Source organism: Diadema setosum, chromosome 19 (assembly GCF_964275005.1).
Source record: "Diadema setosum chromosome 19, eeDiaSeto1, whole genome shotgun sequence".
NCBI lineage: Eukaryota > Metazoa > Echinodermata > Echinoidea > Diadematoida > Diadematidae > Diadema > Diadema setosum.
The window spans coordinates 32,806,528-32,828,666 of record NC_092703.1 but is presented as its reverse complement, the minus strand read 5'-3'; the positions used below and the strand labels follow the sequence as shown (position 1 = coordinate 32,828,666).

General features: G+C 37.6%; 1 protein-coding gene across 1 annotated transcript in view; it reads left to right on the top strand.

The window, feature by feature from the left end:
* The window catches only part of LOC140242445 (galanin receptor 2a-like), a 45,456-nt gene that overhangs the window by 1,887 nt on the left and 21,430 nt on the right, over positions 1–22,139 (top strand). Inside the window, exon 2 of the mRNA XM_072322181.1 lies at positions 4,747–4,921. Within this exon, the coding sequence (XP_072178282.1) occupies positions 4,747–4,921 (175 nt within the window). The remainder of the gene's footprint in view (positions 1–4,746; positions 4,922–22,139) is intronic.

Here is a 22,139-nt window from a genome sequence, read left to right as displayed (position 1 = left end):
GAGAAATTACAGGAAATACCATATCGTAGAGCTATTTTTGTGCACCATATCAGATAATGATTATAATTGTTCTACTCTAGAAAACGACGACTGCATGCAGTCTGCAAAATTCGACCTGCGATATCGTGTCATCACATGGTATTCCGACATCCGGGTATTTCCCTGAGTACTTTCGCGTTTTGCTTCGTAACTGGGCGGACCGAGTTCTATGCTCGACTAGGGACTACTGGGCCCTGTTTTATGAAGAGTTATTGATTATATAGTTGATTTCTATGGTAAGTCTATGGCAGCCTGTGTAGTAAGGAAAATTATAATCGATTATTTCTTTTGATAAGACGGGGTCCTGGTATATCAATCATCTACGTTTGTATTTCTATATGATAATAGTCCAAAGTGACACTCTCCTTCTCATGCAGTTCTTGGTAATATGGCGTGAATGTTACCATGTCATCACCAGGTCTGGTTTCTCATTTTGGCACACATGACTTCCAACTTCTGTAAAAACCGAGTAATAGATTGTATGGGCTATTACGCCGAAGGTGTCTATTATGTCGGTAATAGATTAATAACTGGCATTGCAAAGGTGCTTGTATATAAAATCAAGGAAGTTTAAGAGAATGGAGTCACGATTCTGTCTAATTTCATTTGACTCCATGTTCGATGCCGCCACTCGAAAATATTTGAAGCCAGTGGCAAACTGGATCTGCCGCGCAGATAGGAAGACAGTTGACTTTTGTCTCATTGCATAATCACCGGCCACTTTCTAAGGCACATTATGTCTTTGTGATGGTAATTATACTTTTCGCCATCCCTATTTATAAAAAATAAGTGATTTATAATGATTAAGACAAGGGGATTGGTGAAAAGAGATTGCGCGAAAAAAAAAAATGATTTCATTTCATTTCATTTCATTTCATTTCATATCATTTCATTTCATTTCTCTTCATTTCATTTATTAGGTTGCCACACAAACAGTGTTGTGTTTACAACATCCGTCAATGACAATATAAAGTGACACATAAATAATAAGTTATAAGTGCAGTATGTACAAAGGCATTTACATAGCACAAAATCAGTTGAAATTATTCTCAAGGGTACATTCATGACGGATAAATAAAATTGTGTGTGGAGGGAACCTACATAGAAGCAGATGCTTGCAGGAGTAGGTTCCCCGAAAGAAAATCAACACAGCACTCACACACACACACTCTGCACGCACGCAAGTACGTGATGAAATAAAAATTACTCGATTGGGCATACCCGGGCACTACTCTGATCTATTCTTAAATAATAAAGACTTTTAAAAGGTTATTCCACATCAGTTTTAATTGTCGGAATCAAGTAGAAAAGTGATAAACCCGGCTGTCCGTGAGGGTACAGTTTTAAACACTTTCACGTGATACAGCTCTGATTTACACTTTCGCACATTTTTTCTGGACGGGATTGACTTTTGTTTTATATGGATTATCATCAAGTGAGATTTCATTTCATTTAATAAATAAACAATAAAAATATGGCTAACATTATGGCAACGTTGAAAATGAATCGACAGATTGCTCAGCAAGACGGCGGCATCGAAACCCGATCAACAAAGGCACAATGCACAAGTAGAATTCTTTGTATATCACGAGAAAACTGACAACTGTTTGAATAGATACAGCCATTTGGAACTCCATTTCTAAAACCTCCTTATGGTAAAATCATGCCATCCCACGTGAGCTTGACTAACATGACAGATACGTTACCCGCAAACTCTCCCCTCTTGAATAATGATTCTGTTGTCGGTGGAAGTCGTTGTTGAATATATCATTTACTGCGTTGTTTGTACCTGCATGCAGGCAACGCTGTCAAGTCATTAACTTGACACAGACATGACAGAAATTGACCTCATTTTGATGTCGTATTACGTCGTAAAAACCGTGTGAAATCCATACTGACACTTACAGCGTATGTTTGCCAAACAATATCTCTGACAGTATCAATTTATGACTGGTATGGTCCTGGCACGTGAATCCGATCCCTTCTAATTTGAATGAAATATACTCATCCTGAATTCCCTACAATTTGATTTCGTACATTTAGAATCGGTGTGCAATATACTGTAATGACAGTATGAGCTATGCAGAAACAACTTGACCGTACTTTGACAAAGAAAATTTGAAGATTTCACGACTTTGTCTTGATGTTTGCTTTCACTATACAGCGTCGCACATTCTCTTCAGTACAGAAAGAGTATGCTTAATACCATGCTGGAAAGAACACAGTGTCCCACAGAGTGAGAAACACAGTTTGAACACAGTGTGGACACAATGCGAATACATCGTGAGCACGCTGTGAAGTCTCTTCACATTGTTAAATTCGAACGTTTTAACAGTGTGAACACATTGTGAATGATCAATTCACAGTGTGACACAGAACATTACCATGTGAACACACTGTGAAAACCAAACCAACAGTGTGAAATCATCTCCACACTGTTAAATTCGAGCATTTTCACACAGTCGACTATGTGACCACACTGTAAACACACTGTGGGACACTGTGTTCCTTCCAGAAGGGTATGTATGTGAAAAGTTACTGTCTTACGTTTTGACGGTGTATGTAACTATAATGGCACTAGCATTAGCTTAGTGAATTATTGACTGCTCCTGGAAAGCCCAGCGATGCTTGGCAAATTCGAGCTGTAAAGCTACTTTACATAGGTAGCCTTGGCAACCCAACTATGCTAACAGAATAAAAAAAAAAAATGGCACAGGTCTGTGGACAATGAATGGAGGAGAAACTCTATTTCTAAAGAACTGTGATTTAACAAATTCCCCAACTTCACATGCAGTTAGTGCTCGTTGTTGTACGTATTATGGCAGTGTTCAAATATTCATATTCAATTATTATTAGGTCTTATACCATGACAGCGCCAAAAAGTACCTTCCCTGCGGTTATCAGTCGAGACAGCGGTATAGGGCACAGTTCTCAGGATACGTTGATGTCGCATTTCCTTGTCCTTAATGTGGCACTGTCCTGCTCGGTTTACTCCCCATTTATATTCTCCATTAAAGTTCATTTTCTTATTTTGATGTCTCCATCCGTTGAGGACGAACTGATTTTGCTATAACGCATTTTCCCACATAGACACTGGTCCTGCCGAAGTATTCTTGGGACTCGTCTTCAACGAGTTAACTCATATTCAAATCCTCAACCCTTCATAGCCATTGTTTTATAGTACAAGCCAGGACTCGCAGGAGACTACTGAATCTAATCATCATCATCATCCTAACCCCATGCACCCATTCCAGGCCATTTAATGTTAACCTAGCAACCATGCCCATTAACAACAAGCTGTGTTATCAATACTGTCATTCCTTGTTGGCCAATTACGCTTCATAATTAGGTAAGTGCTCCATGATTAACTATCAATTACGAAATTTGTCTGCCGTGGAGGACTAACTGTTTAATACAACATACTGAGGGAATTCCCGGAAAGGAAAAAAAAACAACGAAAGATTGCAGTGAAATACAAAACTTACTGCATGTACCATCTGATATCAATGATTTAGTGTGTTAATGCTGGCAAGTCATCAACGATGCATTCCACACCGGTCTGTCATAGGAGAAACCAGTCCACTCTACGTCGTGGTTTGTTAACCCTTTGCGTGCGTTGCCCTGCACACAACATTATCTATTTGACCGAAATCTCTGATGGCACAGACATTCGTTGAATAGCACACCGTGACAGGTTTGTGCTTAACAATCCTTTGATTACGATACAATAGACACACGTCAGTCAGGTGGAGTTATGAAGAAAATCAATTTCAGCAGATGTTGCGCTTTTCCCGACTGGCGAATTCATGGAGCTGATCTATGTATTTGTTGATGGTTAACTGACTTTTATCTCTGGCATTAACCCTTTCTCTTCCAATGAGTCAAGTAAGCACACACAAATTTCACGCACATGCCTTTGGATAGGAGACTGATGGCACGCAGAAGGTAAAAGGAAACCTTCAAAAAATGCGTCATAAATATGAAAACGAAACACTACACCTGCCGTTGAATACAATTTTATGGGTAAAGGGTGAATGCTCATTACTCTCTCTAGAAAAACCTCGAAAATCATGAGTTTTGTTTGTTTGTTTGTTTGTCTTTTATGTTTTGTTGTATTAGTTATGTTCTATAGCTCTTTAATTAATACCAAGTGTGTGTGTGTATGTGTGTTAATGTGTGTGTGTGTGTGGGGGGGGGGGGGGGGTTCAGCTCCCTTGCCCCCTGTTCCGCGTTCCCTGCACCAGCCTGTATAGTGTTGATGATGTTTTGGTATCTGGTTTTGCAGCTAGAAGCCAGGTCTGGAGTCAAAAAGTAACAAGGATCGCAGAAACAGAAGTAGAAGTAACAGCAGCAGCAACAGCAACAACAACGCCAATTCACCCACAGCAGTTTGAGGACTACTTGTTCTTATTGTTGTATTGGTGAAAGTAGTAAGAACGTATATTCTAAGATTAATCTTGAAAGCGGCGCTATTTGAAGGATTACAGTGTTGATGGTATCCATCGTCATTCTCAAGGGCGTATATCTCCCTACCTAAAAGAAAATTAATGCATAATAGTCAGCAGAAGTAATGCTTCCATCGCACATTGTATAAGTATTATATACCTTCCATACCTTGTTCTCCCCCCCCCCCCCACCATTCCTATTTCCATCCCTTTCTTTCTGTTCTCTCTCTCTCTCTCTCTGTGCCATCTATTATATATGCAGCTCTGGATTCGCCTATGTTACGGCATCATTGCTACCCTGGGTATATTCGGCAACTTCACGGTCATGTTCACCGTTTTCCGGGTGCGCTCGATGCGAACGCTCACCAACATGTTCATCGTGAGTCTGGCCGGGGCAGACTTCGTCACGTCAGTGTTTCTTATCCCCCTTCATCTCGGTGAGTGTTTCCCTGTACCGAGACAACCTCTCATCAATCTCCGTTGCTAGGATACCAGACTTGTTCTCTGTTTTGGTGATAGCGACGTTGGTACTGACGGTAAAAATGAAAAATAAAAGAGAATGGTGAATATGTTGCTGAGAGTAAAAATGATGATGCAGATGATGATGACGTTGGTAAAAGAAAGGATGGATACAGCAACGATGGTGATGTTGATGTTGATGAGGATGAAGATGGTGGCGATATTAAAGACGATGATGATAATAGTGAAAGTGGTGAAGATAATTAAGATGAAAATGACAATATAATAGAATAATACATTCATGAGTCTTACGACTATTTAGAATATAATTATGTTCCAGAGAGAACCATGGTGAAATATCGTTCAGACATAGTCTACCAAAAAGAAAAGATTCGCGTATAATCCAGTGAAATTGCTTGAATGAGAATAGTATTGTTGCTCTTTAAATTTTAACCTTGTTAACAGGCTGACAGGTCATATAATTCTCCCTTCATATATCTCCAGATTTTTATGTTTTTAGCAAAACGTTTCTGGAGTAACGACCGTATATGAACATAAATTTGTAACATAAAATCAGGGCGCATATATACTGCTCATACTATAATGACAGTCAAAATGAGGATATAGATTTTAATGTTTTTAGCAAAACGTTTTTGGAGTAACGACCGTACATGACTATAAATGTGTAACATAAAACCAGGGCGCAATAGATTCTGCTCATACAATTTTATGACATGATGAGGATAAAGGTCAAGGTGATTGTGGAATGCAAGTGTGGATGTGAAGAGGGTGTAATTGGCACGCAAAGAAACTAGCAATGATTCTATCAACGAGGACGAAATGAAGAACGTTATGTAAGATACGCGCATCTGCTTGAAGACATTCGATCGTTTGACAAAAATCAATCTGCGCCAACGTATATTAATCGATTTCAAGCTTCAAAGATGACTTCATTGTCCCAATGAAATGACATGCCTCACGAGTCACCCCTGACTTATAAATCCTGCCTTGCTCTCCTGACCTAAATTAGTGTACCATACAGTAATCAAGAGACGGCATTGCGTTCACGTGTTACGAAACGACATCATCACTGAAAAAATGAATTTATTTCACCGTTTTAAATCCTACCTAAATGCTCCACGATGCGGCGAAAAGGAAGACATGTACACTTTAAGAATTCGACCACGATGATGGAATTTACTACAGTTGATGTGCAAATCTGGGGCCTGCAAAATGTGCAACATACATTCTGAGCGGTTGCCAGTGGCATTACCGTTGCAGTCGTAATTGAGAGTGTAGGAACCAAACTGTTAAAAGATCACCAGGGGATCACCATCACCTGTTTCCGTCAAAACATTAAAGTTATTCATTTACCTATTTTCACTCTTCTTGTTTCTTGCATTCGCAAACGGGCAGTTGAGAGACAGTTCTGTTTATGCTGCTTTAAAAGAGATATAGGTTGACCATATTCGTTTCGAAATGCTCCAGACATCATATTTCTCGTATTCAAGGAGGAAGTGCGGAAGAATGGACGGATGACAGGAACTTATCCTCTTTTCGGTCCTCATCTATACTCGTTGCTGGACAGCGGTACATAAACTCTTAAAGATATACCCGACGAATTAAAGTTTTTCAGGACTCACCCCGGAATAACCAAAAGGGACAATAGCGTGAGTAACTCGTTCGTAGATCTTCAGGAAAAAAAAAATGTCTATAAATCTAACTATTAACAAAGGACAAAATGATGTCTACCGGTCTGCATTAACAATAATGGGCGCTGGAAAGATTCATCACGCGTGAAATAATCTCCATAGCACGAGACGCTGCAAAGACGCTGGTCTTATAAGAATGTATCTCGGAGTGTGTATATCTCTTGACTATCATAACAATTACGTTCTAAAACACGATGAAGCATGTACTTCGATTGAAATAATGACCTACTTAGTACGAGTTACGTTCGACCTATTATTTTAACAAAGAGCGGAAACCACTAATATACAAAATATCGAACATAATGTAAACATTAACCATAGCAGAGCAATGTGTAAATTGCCGACCCAACTGGAAAGCGAAACTAGGGAAGCCCATTAAAGGATTCGTTTTTTCTTATACTGTAATCTTCATCTTCATAACAAATACCGGAAACCGCAACACGCTATATTCATCATCGCTGTCATCTTAATTAAAGGACAAGTTCACCCAAATATAAATGTGTGGATCAAGTGATTGCAGCAATATTTTAGAATATTATTATCAGAGAAAGTTTGAGGAAAATCCGACAATCCGTCCAAACGTATGAATTCTGAAAGTTTCAGAGGTGCCATCGCTGGCTGAGAAAACTACAACAGTTTATGACGTCACTGAAAGACAACGATACGAAGAAAATGTAAAAAGGGAATTCAAGATCCTCTAATTTTTCTAGCATAACGAAAAAGCACTTGCCTGACATCTTTCAGAAATAGGCGGAATCATAATCTGATAACATATGATCATAATATGAAAATCATACCATTGCTTAGGCACTTTTAACGACACTGCAAGAGTCGATGTGATATATATCTCATTCTGTATATAGGTCAGGTAAAGTACATTGTATCACTGAAAGTAATGAGGTCTGCATGGAGATGTCGCAGAGAAATTATAGGAAATAATTATATAATTTAGGATGGCCTTGAGGTTAATACAAGGAAATATTGGACGAGCTATGCACAAATATTGGACAAGTCGAAGACGAGTCCAATATTTCCTTGTATTAACCGAAAATAGGACATCCAATATTATCATTATTATCCTACAGAGGATTTTAGCAAAGAATATTTTCACTCGCCCTTTCTGTCTCCGTGTGCTGTATGGTCTCCTACTTGATCCTGACATGGAGTATGGTACACTCTTCAGTAACACAAAGAACTCCAAGTCTGAAAAAATGTCAATTCGAACACCAGTCTATTTATAAAATAAACAGACTTCCATCTCTATTGGAAGTTATTGTAGTTGATGGTTATGTTGCTGCAGTTATTAAAGACCAGGGGATGCATTTCCATACTTGTGGTTGTATTGCGAGAAGCACTGGCCATGTTGATATTGTGAATTCGCTCCGGTTGAGGACCAATTATGTCATCAATCAATGCAACTTGGGAGTCAGACAATAGGACTCTCTTCTTGGTCCTGCTCATTGTACTCATGTAGATATACCTCACTTTCACCTGCTCTTGTTTGTTTGGGTCCTGGGCCTTGACCATGTTGACGTGATGGTTGGTCTTCATGTACTTCTGGATCATCACATACGTCTTGAGATGCACTGGTCTTATCCCGCGAGTGAGTGATTGATGAAATTAATGCATCAGACAATTCTCTCTTACGCTTGCCGGTAACTATAGTCCAGTGTAGCTTCCGAGGCTAGCCTCATTGTGATGCCCAGAAATGCTGCAGACATCGTGGGCACTGAATCCCGTGCGATCGAGAATTGTGATAGCAGTGGCACGAATACAGTGGTTGGTATAGATGCGTGACAATTCAGCTTTCTTGCTAATTAGTAGACATCAATTCGCCCAATGTTCTCTGGCCCACTGCCATGTTTTTGTACCAGGAATTTGTCTTTGCCTTTGGTGCTTCTGAAGTGATAGGTGTCTGGAAAAGGGCATTGCATTTCGGGTTCAGTTTCGAAATGTGCTTTTCATAGGAAGATACTGGACACCCAGGCTTTCCCGATGAGTACATACGTCCTGCATCTACTCTACTATCTGGGTTGTCTTCTCTTGTTTTCTTTGTTAATTCGTCTTTACTTTGATAAACGTACTTTCTTCCGTTGCTGTCCTTATCTATCTTAAAATGATCTGGAGTTAGTTCACGAAGATTTTCACGACCTCGACGACAGATGAATAGCATCAGTTCGAAGAACACTTTGTATTGGAGACCTTGGAGGAGTATCCTCATCAAATACCCCTGATTTGTAGAGCTGATCTATGTCCTCCTGTGAGATAGGACTCTTATGGGTTGTATCTCCCTTTCCGAGTGTCTTCAGCTGCACGAGGGCAGCTTGAAAAGCAATATTTGCCTCACTGAATTCGACGTCTTTAGTTATGTCTATAATTCTCACTTCTTTGCCATCAGGTCTTTTTAAGTGTCTGTTCAAACCTTGCCTGATTGCCAGCAGGCTAGCCATTTTGTAGTGATCTCCGTCTACCTTTCTGACTTCTAGATAGAACTTTCGAAGAATATTTGCAAGATCGGGTTTGTCAAGCTGTTCGAAATCGGTATCTAACTTTTTCTCACGCAGATATTCTTTGAATACACTCACCGAGATCTTGGTGGCTTTGTGCGTATTCTCACTGTCCTTTTTGTTTAGGAGTTTTTCATAATCCTCTGCATCCAGATCTGCAAATCTCCGAAGAGCTGTAGATCTATCCATGGTAGCCGTCATGTTACTGTTAGGCCGAGATCTGGCTAATCTAGACCAGAATTAGATGTTCTTGTATCCGAGATCTAAGACACAATTCACGTCACATCTACCGTAGATCGTGAAAGATCGAATGAACACATACGTAACATGCATGCAAATGCAAGCGCTAGCGGCGGCCGGCTACTATATAAATTTGTGTATCGCGCGCGGGCTTTGTGGGATTCATTTAAGAATACATTATATATATATATATATATATATATATATATATATATATATATATATATATATTGTTGTGTGAAAATTATTTGCTTCAGAACGGTCTCATATTCAAGTAATGTGCAGTTTAATGCCCCGTCACTGGACAGGCATGCGAACCTAGAAACATTAAACTGCACATTACTTGAATATGATACCATTCTGAAGCAAACATTTTTCACACAACAATAGATATTATTATGTACTCTTAAATGAATCCCACAAGGATTGGAACAATATTCCCACTGATTCCCACTGATCAGTTACTAGCCATCCCCTTTAATGACTTACATTTTCTCGTACTTAGGTGTTCTGCAAACAAGTAAAAGTTTGTTAAGCGGCTTCCCTATAGGAAATAAAGCGTACACGACCGGCTACCACTAAAGTTATCCAACAATACTACATGTCGTTTAAGAAACTTTTGATGTAGTGAGTATTTAAGAGCGTCATAAAGTACCCGCCACCAATAAATGCCTTGATATATGCATTTTGCCGTACCTGCTATGGAATGTCTGGTCGCTGACTGTTAGCAACAGACACGTACTCCTTTCCTTCTGACCAATGTGGCGCCACATTGTGAGTTGTCATAACACGCTTGGCCTTCACGCTATTTCGTGTCGATAGCAGCAAATTTCCACTTCCGATATCACGGTTTGGAGATTATGAAGGACTTCTCGCTCATTATTACCGTCAATTGCTGGTTATACAGTGTGACTCCCCGGCGATCGATTACGTGATGGACGATCAAGTGCTGTTGACTTAAGTAATCTCTGAGAAAAATAAGCTGAAATTAACATTCCCCTTTGCAGTCTGTAAGCATGCATGGCTTCTGAAGTCTATCATGGTAAGATCGAGTTTGTGTTTCTCAAATTCAGTGCCCCTCAAGAAAGTGCGTGTACTTGATTGCGTTGAACTTGAACGTGCCAGTGGGAGAGTACTAGGACTTTAATTGTAATCATCACTGACCGGATATTGCAGCTGCAAACAGCACAATCCTGTCCCAAGTATTATGCACTAAAATGTGATGTGTTATCATGTCAATGTCTCAGGTGTCAGGGTGTACAAACCAGTAGAATGGTGTACATGAAAAGGAATGTTTTTTTTTTTTGTGGGTTACTTTACTTACCGTTTTTGGATCCAGCACCAGCACTCACCTCATTCTCTGTATATATAGTATCTATTCAATTTTTGTTGTCGCAAAGTGATGCCAGAATGACTATTTTTTTTTTCGATAAGTGTACATGATGTATGTTTTGCCAATTTTCTTCTTTTTTCTCTCTTTTAAAGGCTGTCGTATCTTCAAGTTATATGCTTATTTGACGACAGTCTTCTGCATTCACACTCCCAAAACATGCGCCATAATTCAGTCAGATCATTTGATTTACTATATCCCGAGTGGTTCCCAAATGACGTGTTTTCTTTCTCTTTTCTTCCATCTGTACACATATATCTCAACTATTTTTGGATGTACACACTGTATGATTTATTGTCTTGAAAAAAAAAAATGACTGTATTTCGTTTGTAATATATATTCAAAGCCGAAAATTCTTAATAAATTTATTTGAATTGAATTTGAATGAATCGAATCCATAAAACAACGAAAACAAACGAGCGAGCAAACAATCAACAAAGATTATGTGCATACAAATATTAACAGTGAATTCATCAGTATTCAATTAGATCATGCACCGCCATGATTAGATGTTGACAAGGATGTGTCTATATGCTCTCATTCTCTTCAAGTTCAAGTTCAAGTTTAAGTTCAAGTAGATTTATTTCATTTCCAACAAACAAATAATTAGGAATACAATAAATGTTCGTAAATACAGATGTCAGGAAATCAGCACAAAAATGCTATGAACATGATAACATGTGATAGAAACACAGGTAAATTATCAACAAAGATACAAATAAAATGTTATATCATTATGGTATTTAAGACAGAAACAAAATTCGAATGCCCAATATAATGGGCGGTGAGTTGCAGGCTCAGTCGGTAGCGCGTCTGCCTCACGATCACGATCACGCGGCCCGGGTTCGAACTCGAGTCTGAACTGAGCAATGTTGTGTGTAAACATACCGTCCCCTCTAGCAAGAGGCAAAACACTCTGTCCCTCGGATAGGACATAAAATGGAGGTCCCGTGTATGAGAGAGTCACAGCTCATGCACGTAAAAGATCCCGCTTCATTCATTCATCGCAAAGAGCAGGGTGTTTAACCTGGTGGAAGTGGTCCCACCCCACATCCAACTGGACCCCATGGAAGACCAGCTTAGTGTAGCTGAATATGGGCTATCCAGCCATCTTCTCAGATGGAAAATGAACAACAACAACAACAATGATGAAAGGTTACAACTCGGTTTGATTTTACTCTCTATATGATATCATAGCAACACTTGGGGGCGGGGTGGAGTTTCCCTTTACCAATGGAAAGGTGTGTGTGTGTGGGGGGGGGGGGGGGGAATAGCCTGTACTTGCACTTTCCCCCAGAGTTGATCACATGCCTTCAGAACTTGTGTCTCATTTGAAAGTGATCTTATCGGCGTTTGGCATTTGCCAGCGGTAAGGTCACCTTACACTTACTTACACTCTGTGACAAGGAGTGAAACTTTATTGCTTGAGAAAGGACATGGGTATATGGCTCAACGTGCAACTTGTGTTCCTTCTTTTTATCTCGAGTGTCCACTTGAATAGCACCGTGCTAAACAAGTGTAATTTGCCCTCAAGAAGAGATTCTTCAACAGGACCCTTCATTTACGCATGCTGGAGCGACGCGCTTCCGCGTGAAATTAATGTGACTTGATCTGTGTGGAGAGCGTACTTGAATAGTTGGAAAAACCGAGAGAGAGGAATTCGAAGAAGCGAATAAACGGATATATTTCGGAAGGAATTAATAAAAAGCCAGTCTAAAGATGACTGCCAGAATGTGCGATCATAGGGTTGCATTTTGTCGAAATGAGTATGAGTGGTGATACTATGTAGAAGCCGAAGTATCAACAAACATGGCACTATACGGTTTTGGGGGTTTCGTGACTACAAATGTTCGCAGCTTATATGGCATGTAATTATGGAAGAAAGGCTGTCCTAAATACACGAAGGTAAATAAATTGTACCATACAAACAAAAAAGTAATTAAATTAGCAAAATTTAAAGATTTCAATGAATTAACTCGAGATGCAAAATTATTTCAGTCTATTTCAGCAACGAAATAATATATCAGTCACTGCCTTAATTCTGTATTCACGGCATTCATGAAATCTAGAGAAAATGAGTAACTGTGTGAAGGCAGAAACATATAATTTCACATTTTTATATTTTTTACATAAAAAATTACTCAATATTATCGATTATGCACATGTATATATGTGTATCATAATTATGTATTTATAAATGTTTCGGGACGCATATAAGGTTGGAGTCTGTAATCGTAAAACTTTAATGGATGAGAAAAATATTAATGAAACATAATGATAGGTGATCTCAGTTTGATGCCAGATTGAAAAAAAAGATCCTCTATATTCATGACATCTTCTAACTAAAATGATAAATCCAGCAATTTTCTGTACTTTTTTTATCTAAATGCTTAATCTGTCTGGAAAAGAGAATACTGAGATCAAGACCATAAAAGACTTCACTTCATTGGGTTGTTGTTCAACCATGAGTACCCAGTTAAACTGACGTTCCTTGTATGTATTATGTGCATATAATAATGTCTCAGGAATCCAAAGTAATGTTTTCCTTTACTCAAGACATTTGGGAGAGCTGAACTAGATTTGATCAGCTGATTCATATATGTGAAATCCAGGATTTTTGTATTGACAAAACAGTCTTCATTGTGTTTGCAAATCAAATGTTCCAAGAGGCTTACCTATAGAAACAGCAGCATTATAGGAAAATGAAAATGGGCAGGGGCTCCATCGATCCAGAAATGGAATTCAGTGGCAGAAAATAGAACATTGATATTTGCTTTGCCTCATTTTCTTGTCGTTTGATGATTCTACCACATTGTAAAGAGAGCAGAAGATGAGATTCGGGCAGAATTAGTGCTTGCTTAACATGCTTAAGATGTTTGTGAGATAAAGGTTTGTAGTAGGCCTACATTTATGCATGGATTCCATTTGTCCCCCCCCCCCCCCCCGTTCTTGCATGTTCTGGCAGGATGTTCTACTTATTAATGAGTATGTGAAGATGCAACGACTGTACCACAAGGCATGAAACGCACATGACACATGCAATCACATATCTTTGAGAAACACACATACCCATTATATACGTGATAAAACATAAAATGGCATTAAAATTTCAATTCAATTTCAATTCATTTATTTTCATATTTCTCGTATATGAATATTACATCAGAAATAAAAATACAAGTTCTTTTACATTGTAAACAATATACATGGCAAAACGCTTTATCCCGGCGAGGAAAGCGCATGTTTTAGAAACAAGACACCAAACAGGTTAGTCATCGCATTCTTCATCAGCGACCAGGATGCGATGTGATGTTATACATGTATATATATATATATATATATATATATATATATATATACATATATATCCATTTATTTTTATCACATAAACATATATATCATATGTATATGTATTGATACACACGTGCTATTCATAATATGAGTGTATGATATCCTATTTACATAAATAGATGTCTTCCGCTTGTCTTAAGCTATAATGCCACAATAGTGTTACCTTACTTTCTATTATTAAATGTTTCCAGATTAGCATGCCTGTACAGTGACAGGGCATTAAACTGCACATTACTTGAATATGAGACCGTTCTGAAGCAAATAATTTTCACAGAAAGGTAGATATATAATGTACTCTTAAATGAATCCCACAAGGATTGCAACAATCATCCCTCAGCATTCCCACTGATTCCCACTGATCAGTTACTAGCCATCTCCTTTAAACCCTATGATACCTTGTTCATCATGTTCATAGATGACTGTCATTGGGATCATAAAATCCATAACCGCGCTGAACAGTGACTGTTCCTCGCTATTGAGACATGCAAGTAGTATCATTGTTATGTTTTTTCTGTGTAACACACCTCTTCAAGCCCTTTTGTGCTCAGTATGCCGTCTTTGAGAGGTTTGATTCATAATAATAGTCGTTAATGTAAGCCTGTATCAAATACTTTTTTTTTATATGCCAACAACATCATTTTTTTTAATTCTTTATTCGAATTTCGTTCAATTTCATATCACAAAATTCACGTTCACAGAATCAAAAACATAAAACAAAACAAAATGCAGTGTACACAAACATTGTGCAAAATAATGTCAAACTTACACTGTGACACTTTTTTTAAACCAAAGAAACGAATTCTGTTTTTTCTTTTGTTTTTCTTTTTTTTTGAATACACATATATTCTCGCAAAGTCCCCGCCAAACGGGGATATGATAGCTTGCTCTAAGTATAACTGGGCATATTCCATTGTGTGTGTATGTGTGCGTGCACACAAACACACACACACACACACAAACACATTGTTCTCTGCTGGAAAGTGTAAGACACTGACATGTGTCTCAAAATGTGTTCACAATGTGTTCACAATATGTTCACACATTCGGCTTTGTGAAAACGCTAGAATTTAAAAGTGTGGACATGAATTCACACTGTGGTGTGTTTTTTTTTTTTTTTCACAGAGGGTTCACATAGTAACGTTCTGTTTCACACTGTAAATTGATGACTCTCAATGTGAATTGATGATTCACAATGTGTTCACAATATTGAAACGCTGGAATTTAACAGTGTGAAGAGATTTCACACTCTGTTCCGCCTGTGTCCACACTGTGTTCACAGTAGGTTTACACTGTGTTTCACAATGTGTTTCACACTGTGGGATACTGTGTTCTTTCAATTAGGGGATATATATTCACATACGGATCGGACCTTGGTACAGATGAGCTCAATGGCTACGTTAAAAAGTCTTAATGGCCGAACTTTGGGACACGCATCAGCTGTATATCAACCAATGCGTCCTAGTTTAGAATGCGATAAAATATAAGAAAAAATGTCCAGCACACCCTCGAACACAGTCACGAGTCAGCAGACTTGCGTGACTAATCAACTCTATTATGACCTCACTTTCACACGTTACTTTTATTGGTGACATAAAATATCACTTCATATACAAAGAATACCATTAATGAGACTAATACGCGGAGTAATCATATAGGTCTAGCAGGAAGCTATACACTGAGCAAGCGAAAGTGTGCGTTTTTGGGTCCACGCAACTCGGGACATTACCGTTATTCGCTGTACGTTGTGTGTAGTGTAACATTAAGAGTAATGTATGTTTGAAGATTTGGATTTCATAGATATAGAATTATACGTATGCCCTAGTGATATCTGCAAGACAAAGAGAACTTTTTTTTTCAGTACTTATCAAAAATGGCGTCATCCGTACAGCCAAGTTATCATGGTCCTGGGGGGTATTCATAAAGCTGTCCTTAGGCTAAGAATAACATTAAGAACGACTGGTGATCAGTTCTTGTGCTGAATTATTAAAATTCTGATAAGTATAGCACATCAGAACGTGTTCCAGTCGTTCTTTAGTGGTTCGTAACTTTAAGAACAACTTTATGAAACAACCCCTGGACAGGATGACAATTTTACTCTGCTACCCATTTTGTATGAGAAGCATTTACAACATTAGCAGCTTGTTAACAATATCATTATTATGCAACTATTATACAGTTGCACATTTTCGTAGGTTCACACCGTAAAAAAATATCGAAATATTACTAATAAACTGGTCGATATCATTCCAATACAATCTTTCAAAAATCGATGTGAGATATACATCAATGTTGACTGGAGGATTCATTTCCTTTTTTTTAATACTATATTCCGGTGCAAGTCATATAGCCTATTAATGTACACATAACATGAATTATTTGTGATCGCTGTAACTTCACTGAGGATTGCATGTAGGATTTGACAAGAAAAAACCCCCACAAAACTTCGTTAGCTGGTTATCTTATCATTGTCCCATGCTTCCTGTGTGTGCATGCATACACTTTTGTGACTCTACACGAGTGTATATATATATATATATATATATATATATATATATATATGTGTGTGTGTGTGTGTGTGTGTGTGTGTGTTGTGTGCGTGTGTGTTTTCTTGTGTACGTATGTGCACATGAACGCTAGTTGTAAGTCCATAATCCAGCCATTGAGACTTGTCAAAAGTATATGATTTAGAAGCATGGTAGAGTAACTGTAAATCATCAACAATTATACACTGTAAGTGACATTACAAATATTAGAAAAGAGTCGTTAAGAAAAAAAAAAAGACCAAACTAGTCTATATCACATTTCCAGACATCGCAGTGTACATTGTATTTCAAAGAGAGAGAGAGAGAGAGAGAGAAATAAAAAACACGTTTAAAATGCTCTCATTACTGGTACCCGTTTGCGCCAGCTTAATATATACAATTGACACGGATAACGTCATACCATTACCTCTACCTCGATGATCACAAGAGCAAACATACATACATACATACATACATACATACATATACATGCATACACACATATAACATACATACATACATACATACATACATACAAACAAACATATATGCATGTATTGTATAGAAAACACTCCCTGCCCGAGTCCCTCATACATTTTAAACAACACACTGCACATGCACAAAAACTCGCGTTGAAGTATAGGCCAAGTTATGAAGTTAATGCTTTGTATCAAGAAAGAGACAGACAGACAGACAGACAGAGCAAGAGAGAGAAGAGAGAGGAAGAGGAATAGATTAATAAAAATGAGAGAAGGAGAAAGAGAGGGAGAGAGAGAGGGGGGGGGGGAGGGTGACATGCGTAGCGGTATAACATCTCCATGGTGACATAGCAGTTACAAGTTGTCCTTCAAAAAGATCTTCAAGCATCAACCAATACAATGCGTCGCAGTTATCTTTGCGTTTCCGTAGTTGATTCCACGCATGAGAGGATAAAAGATAAACAGAATGAAAATGGCAATAAACATGTTTATTGTCAGTATGCCTTCCCCTTTTAATCGTGTACCTCGCTAGAACAAATCACCTTCTTTTATTTGTCCCCATACGGTTTTTGAGAGCGTGTAGTAGAGTGTATTTTGTCGATTCCCCCGAGTTTTCTCCCAAATTTACTAATGCGTCTGAAAATGCTATTCCAACAGAGAATGTTTAGCCAAGACAGATTTTTGTGCATTGGAAGGGATCATTTCAAGCACATAGGAGAACTGAAAAAAAAAGTACAGTCAAACAAATAAAAAGCAAACGGAAAACTGGTAAGTGAATTATAACTTTATACAGATTCGTGCAACATCTCCCACCATCGACGTTTCGTATTTAGGAAATTTTAGTCGGTTGAATTGCTCATTCTTATAGACTCCCATAACATGTACACGGCATGTTTGTATTTGCTTTTTATTGATTGATTTATTTATCATTTAAACACAGTGCACTTGTCCACACTTTTGTATTTCATCTTATATCCCAGGAGAGATTTACACAACTTTAAATCATATTCAAGTCCGGAAAAGGAAGAACCATTATTTTTAGAGATTTCATCCGTATTCATATTTACCGTCTTACCGAAAATACGTACCCTTGATTATCTTGAAATTTGAGAATATGATTTGTAATGTGTGCCCTTCTGAAAGTAACAACTATCATCTTTATTTAGAGTATTGATTGATATCTTTCTCACGCCGCAAATATATATCTATATATATATATTTTCTAGCTGGCATCAAATATTTTGCAATTAATGACAACTCATTTCTACATTCATAATAAAGCCTGTGATCTATAACTTGCGATGAACAATCTTGCGAAGATAAAATGCTAGGGCCACGATATCTCCGACATTATATACACCAACGCATACTAGTATAGCTCGCTTTTTGTATCGCTCACATTTTGAGAGAGAGAGAGAGATTAAAGCATAGCCGATGTCGACTCTTTCGAGCTTGTCAATAAGACTCAAACAAAGCTGCCGCATTTATGAAAGAAAAAAACACCCCCGATTATAGCAGAAATGTCCATCAATCAAGGTATTCTACCACAATGAAATGCAAAAAAAAAGTAAAAAAGAAAAAAAAGATTCCGATAAGCTGCAAAGAGATGTTATGATCAAGAAAAGGAATTAGAGAGATGCAGCGAGATTCTCTGAAAAAAAAAAAAACAAAAACAAAAACAAAAACCGGGCCCTGAAGTCCAATCAAAACAGTCAAATAAACCGGGCGGAATAGAGCACTCTAGCTTTAATGCGTAAAACTCATCTCTGTTTTGGTGAAAAGAATTCCATTAGAATTGTCTTATTTGATTAGAAAATTCTTGAGGGAAACACGAGGAGGAATGCCCGCCCGAGTAAAAATGGGGCGAGCGCAGAGTTGCAAATCGCTTCACGGTAAAAATAAGGTATATAGGAATGAGACAGGCGATCGATGGTAGTGACCTATAAGTAAGATGTTGAGAGATTGAACAATCGGCAAACTGTACACTGAGTGAAAGCATGGGCATGAGTAGACAACTTTAATCGCACGCGATTCGAAAAATACCAGCGTTATGACACCGGCAAAGGTCATATCTGAGGCTCTAAGGAATCTTGAGATGGTCAATGCATGTCAGGAATTATCTGTCTCTAAATCTATTAAAACAGTCTACATGCCATTGAATATTTTTAAAAGAGCTTTAAGAGATATCCTCATATCCCAATATCATCCCCATATAAAATCATTCCACAGGTCTTTATTAATTCCAAATAATTAGTTTAAGGTGATGATTATGTTTCCCACATAACATCAACGTACATTGTATAGTGCAGTGTACTGAGCACACTTTTACAAATCAGCATCTGATATAATAATATCACATTTTTGCACAACGCACACCTCATAGGACAGTATACCTTCTGCACTGCAGCTGTTCAGCTAGTGATTGGCGACATATATGATCGTAATCCACACTGTATTCTAATGCGTTGAAACAAATCATAATATGACATATTGTCATTTTTGTCTTCAATATATTGTATTGAAAACAGAATGCAGAACCGAAGTGAATAATACTGATTATGAGTTAATAGAGTCAACGGGAAACCTGTTTATAAGATTCAATTTCATATTCCAGTTGGCTTTTATGAATATTTTATAATACATAAAGCAAATTTTAACAAAGTGAATGATAGAAGTTTCTCTAAAATCAGACATAAACAAAGAAAGTTGTGGGATTTTTAATTTTATACGATTTCACTAAACAGTGTATAGTGAAATAAGTTAGATGAGGCGAAAGGAGTAAAATAGGTTTGCACTCACAAGATTTAAAATATAATTATTTGTGATTTTTCTTTTGTTGTCCACGATTTCTCAAATGCAATTCTTTTAACGTTAAGAGTCATCTTTGCTTCGTTATTTCTGATTATACAATAAAGGGTGTGTACAGTTCTGGTCGAGGTGAGGATTTAGCTTTTAACGTTTTGCGAGATATTCTGAAACCACTTTATGAGATGTCAAAGAGCATGCAGTTCTAAGGGGTATCAAAAGTTTATTCGATGAAAATCGGTTTTGAAATGGCTGAGATATCCAAAAACAAGGTGAAACAAAGAGATCCAAATAAAGTTGTGGCATGTCGCCTTTTATTATTAGCACTTTTTTTTTTGGATATCTCAGCCATTTGAAAACCAATTTTCATCAAATAAACGTTGAATCCTTCTTAAAATTACATGCTCTTTCATATTTCATAAGAGGCTTTTCATTATCTCACTTAGGAATGTTCAAAACATGAATCCCCACCTCAACCAGTACTGTACAGTCCCTTTAATGACTTGCATTGTTCAACTAAAAATCTTCATTATAATCATATTATGCAGATGACACAATAGTATTCTATAAAGGTTCTGACCCACAAATTTAATTTCAACATGTTAGTAAGCAATGATTATGAAATAAGGAATTAGAAGACAGCAAATAAACTAATCTTTGATATTGATAAAACTAATTTCATGTTGGTTGGAACTCGAACTACAGTTGATATGAATAAAATGAGAAAATAATAAGAGTGGCTGAAATTACTTTGTAGTAGTATTTTTGATGAACAATTATCTTTGAAGTATCATATCGATGATTTATACAAAACACTGAAAATGTTGGTAGTTCATGTAGAATGCAATTTTTCCCCTAAAATATTCTAAAAATGTTGTATCATTGACTTGTTTCATGCCATGTTACTTATTGTAATGTTGTTTGGGATTTCACATCAAAGACAAATATAGGTCTTTTTTGCAAATTACAAAACGGTCCATTCGATAATAATTTATTCAATTCAATTCAATTCAATTCAATTCATTTTATTTTCATACTTCTCATTCATGAACATTACAACAGAAACCAGACAAGTTCTTTTACCTTGTGAACAATGTGCAGAAAACAAACAATATACATGGTGATAACACAGTAATTACATGTAATGATAACTGGTCAAAATCGAAATCGAAATGGGGTTGATCAAAGAGAAGTATGACGGGACCTACGTGAAAGCTAGCTTGTTTGGCTGTAAGCCCCGAGTAATCAGTGTTTGTGAAAAAGAAACGGAGAACGGATAGAAGATAAGACCAGAATGATGATGTAAGGTTGAAAAATTTTATGTGATAAAAAAGAAGAAGAAAAAGAAGAAGAAGAAGAAGAAAAAACAACAACTAAACTGTAATATGAACCATTACTGTGACCGAGCTATCATTATTATAAAGCCTACTTTGGTATATATACTGTCACAGCCGGTGAGAGCGTGTGATTGCTTGTTGGTCCAGTGTGACTCCTTGAATACAGAACTCAAAGTAAACACAAAACACCATAATTCCGGAAATTATAAGATTTATTTCCGGTCTTTCAATCTAGATACAAATAAGATGGTGGTACAAGAAACAAAACAACACACAGACACGTCACATACGCCCATGCACACAGTTCAGTCAATGCTTATCATGACACCTCAAATCTCACTCTAACGACGTAATGCTTGAACGCCGGCTTCATATCAATCTCCTAACTATTCATAGCAAAAAAAAAAAAAAAAAAAACTTAACAAATGCTTCGCAATATGGCCATGAATATTGCCTAAACTTTACTCCGGTTACAGATATGGTTTTGCATAAGCTTCTTTAATTAAACTCAACACTTGCGATAACTCGTCAGTTTATACTACCTGTGCGCACAGTTTACAATTAGGGGTTTGAATATTAACAGTCCAAAGTGTTTCTTTCGGGATAAACAAAACCTGGTATTGTCATGCTGAAGTTGTCTCCATGATCGTCGAAGTCGAACGTGAAACAGTTCGCTGCGAAGACGGAGTGCAAGACCTCGTCGAAGGGACGGTTTCCAACTGGACGTGTAGTACACGGCGGGTTCCTTCCTTGTCCGAAGTGGCCCGAACACATTGTCACGAGCTGGGGTTATCTTTGCACGGCGTGCACGGGTTGTCTACGTACACCCGAATGACCCAAGTTAACGCCATCT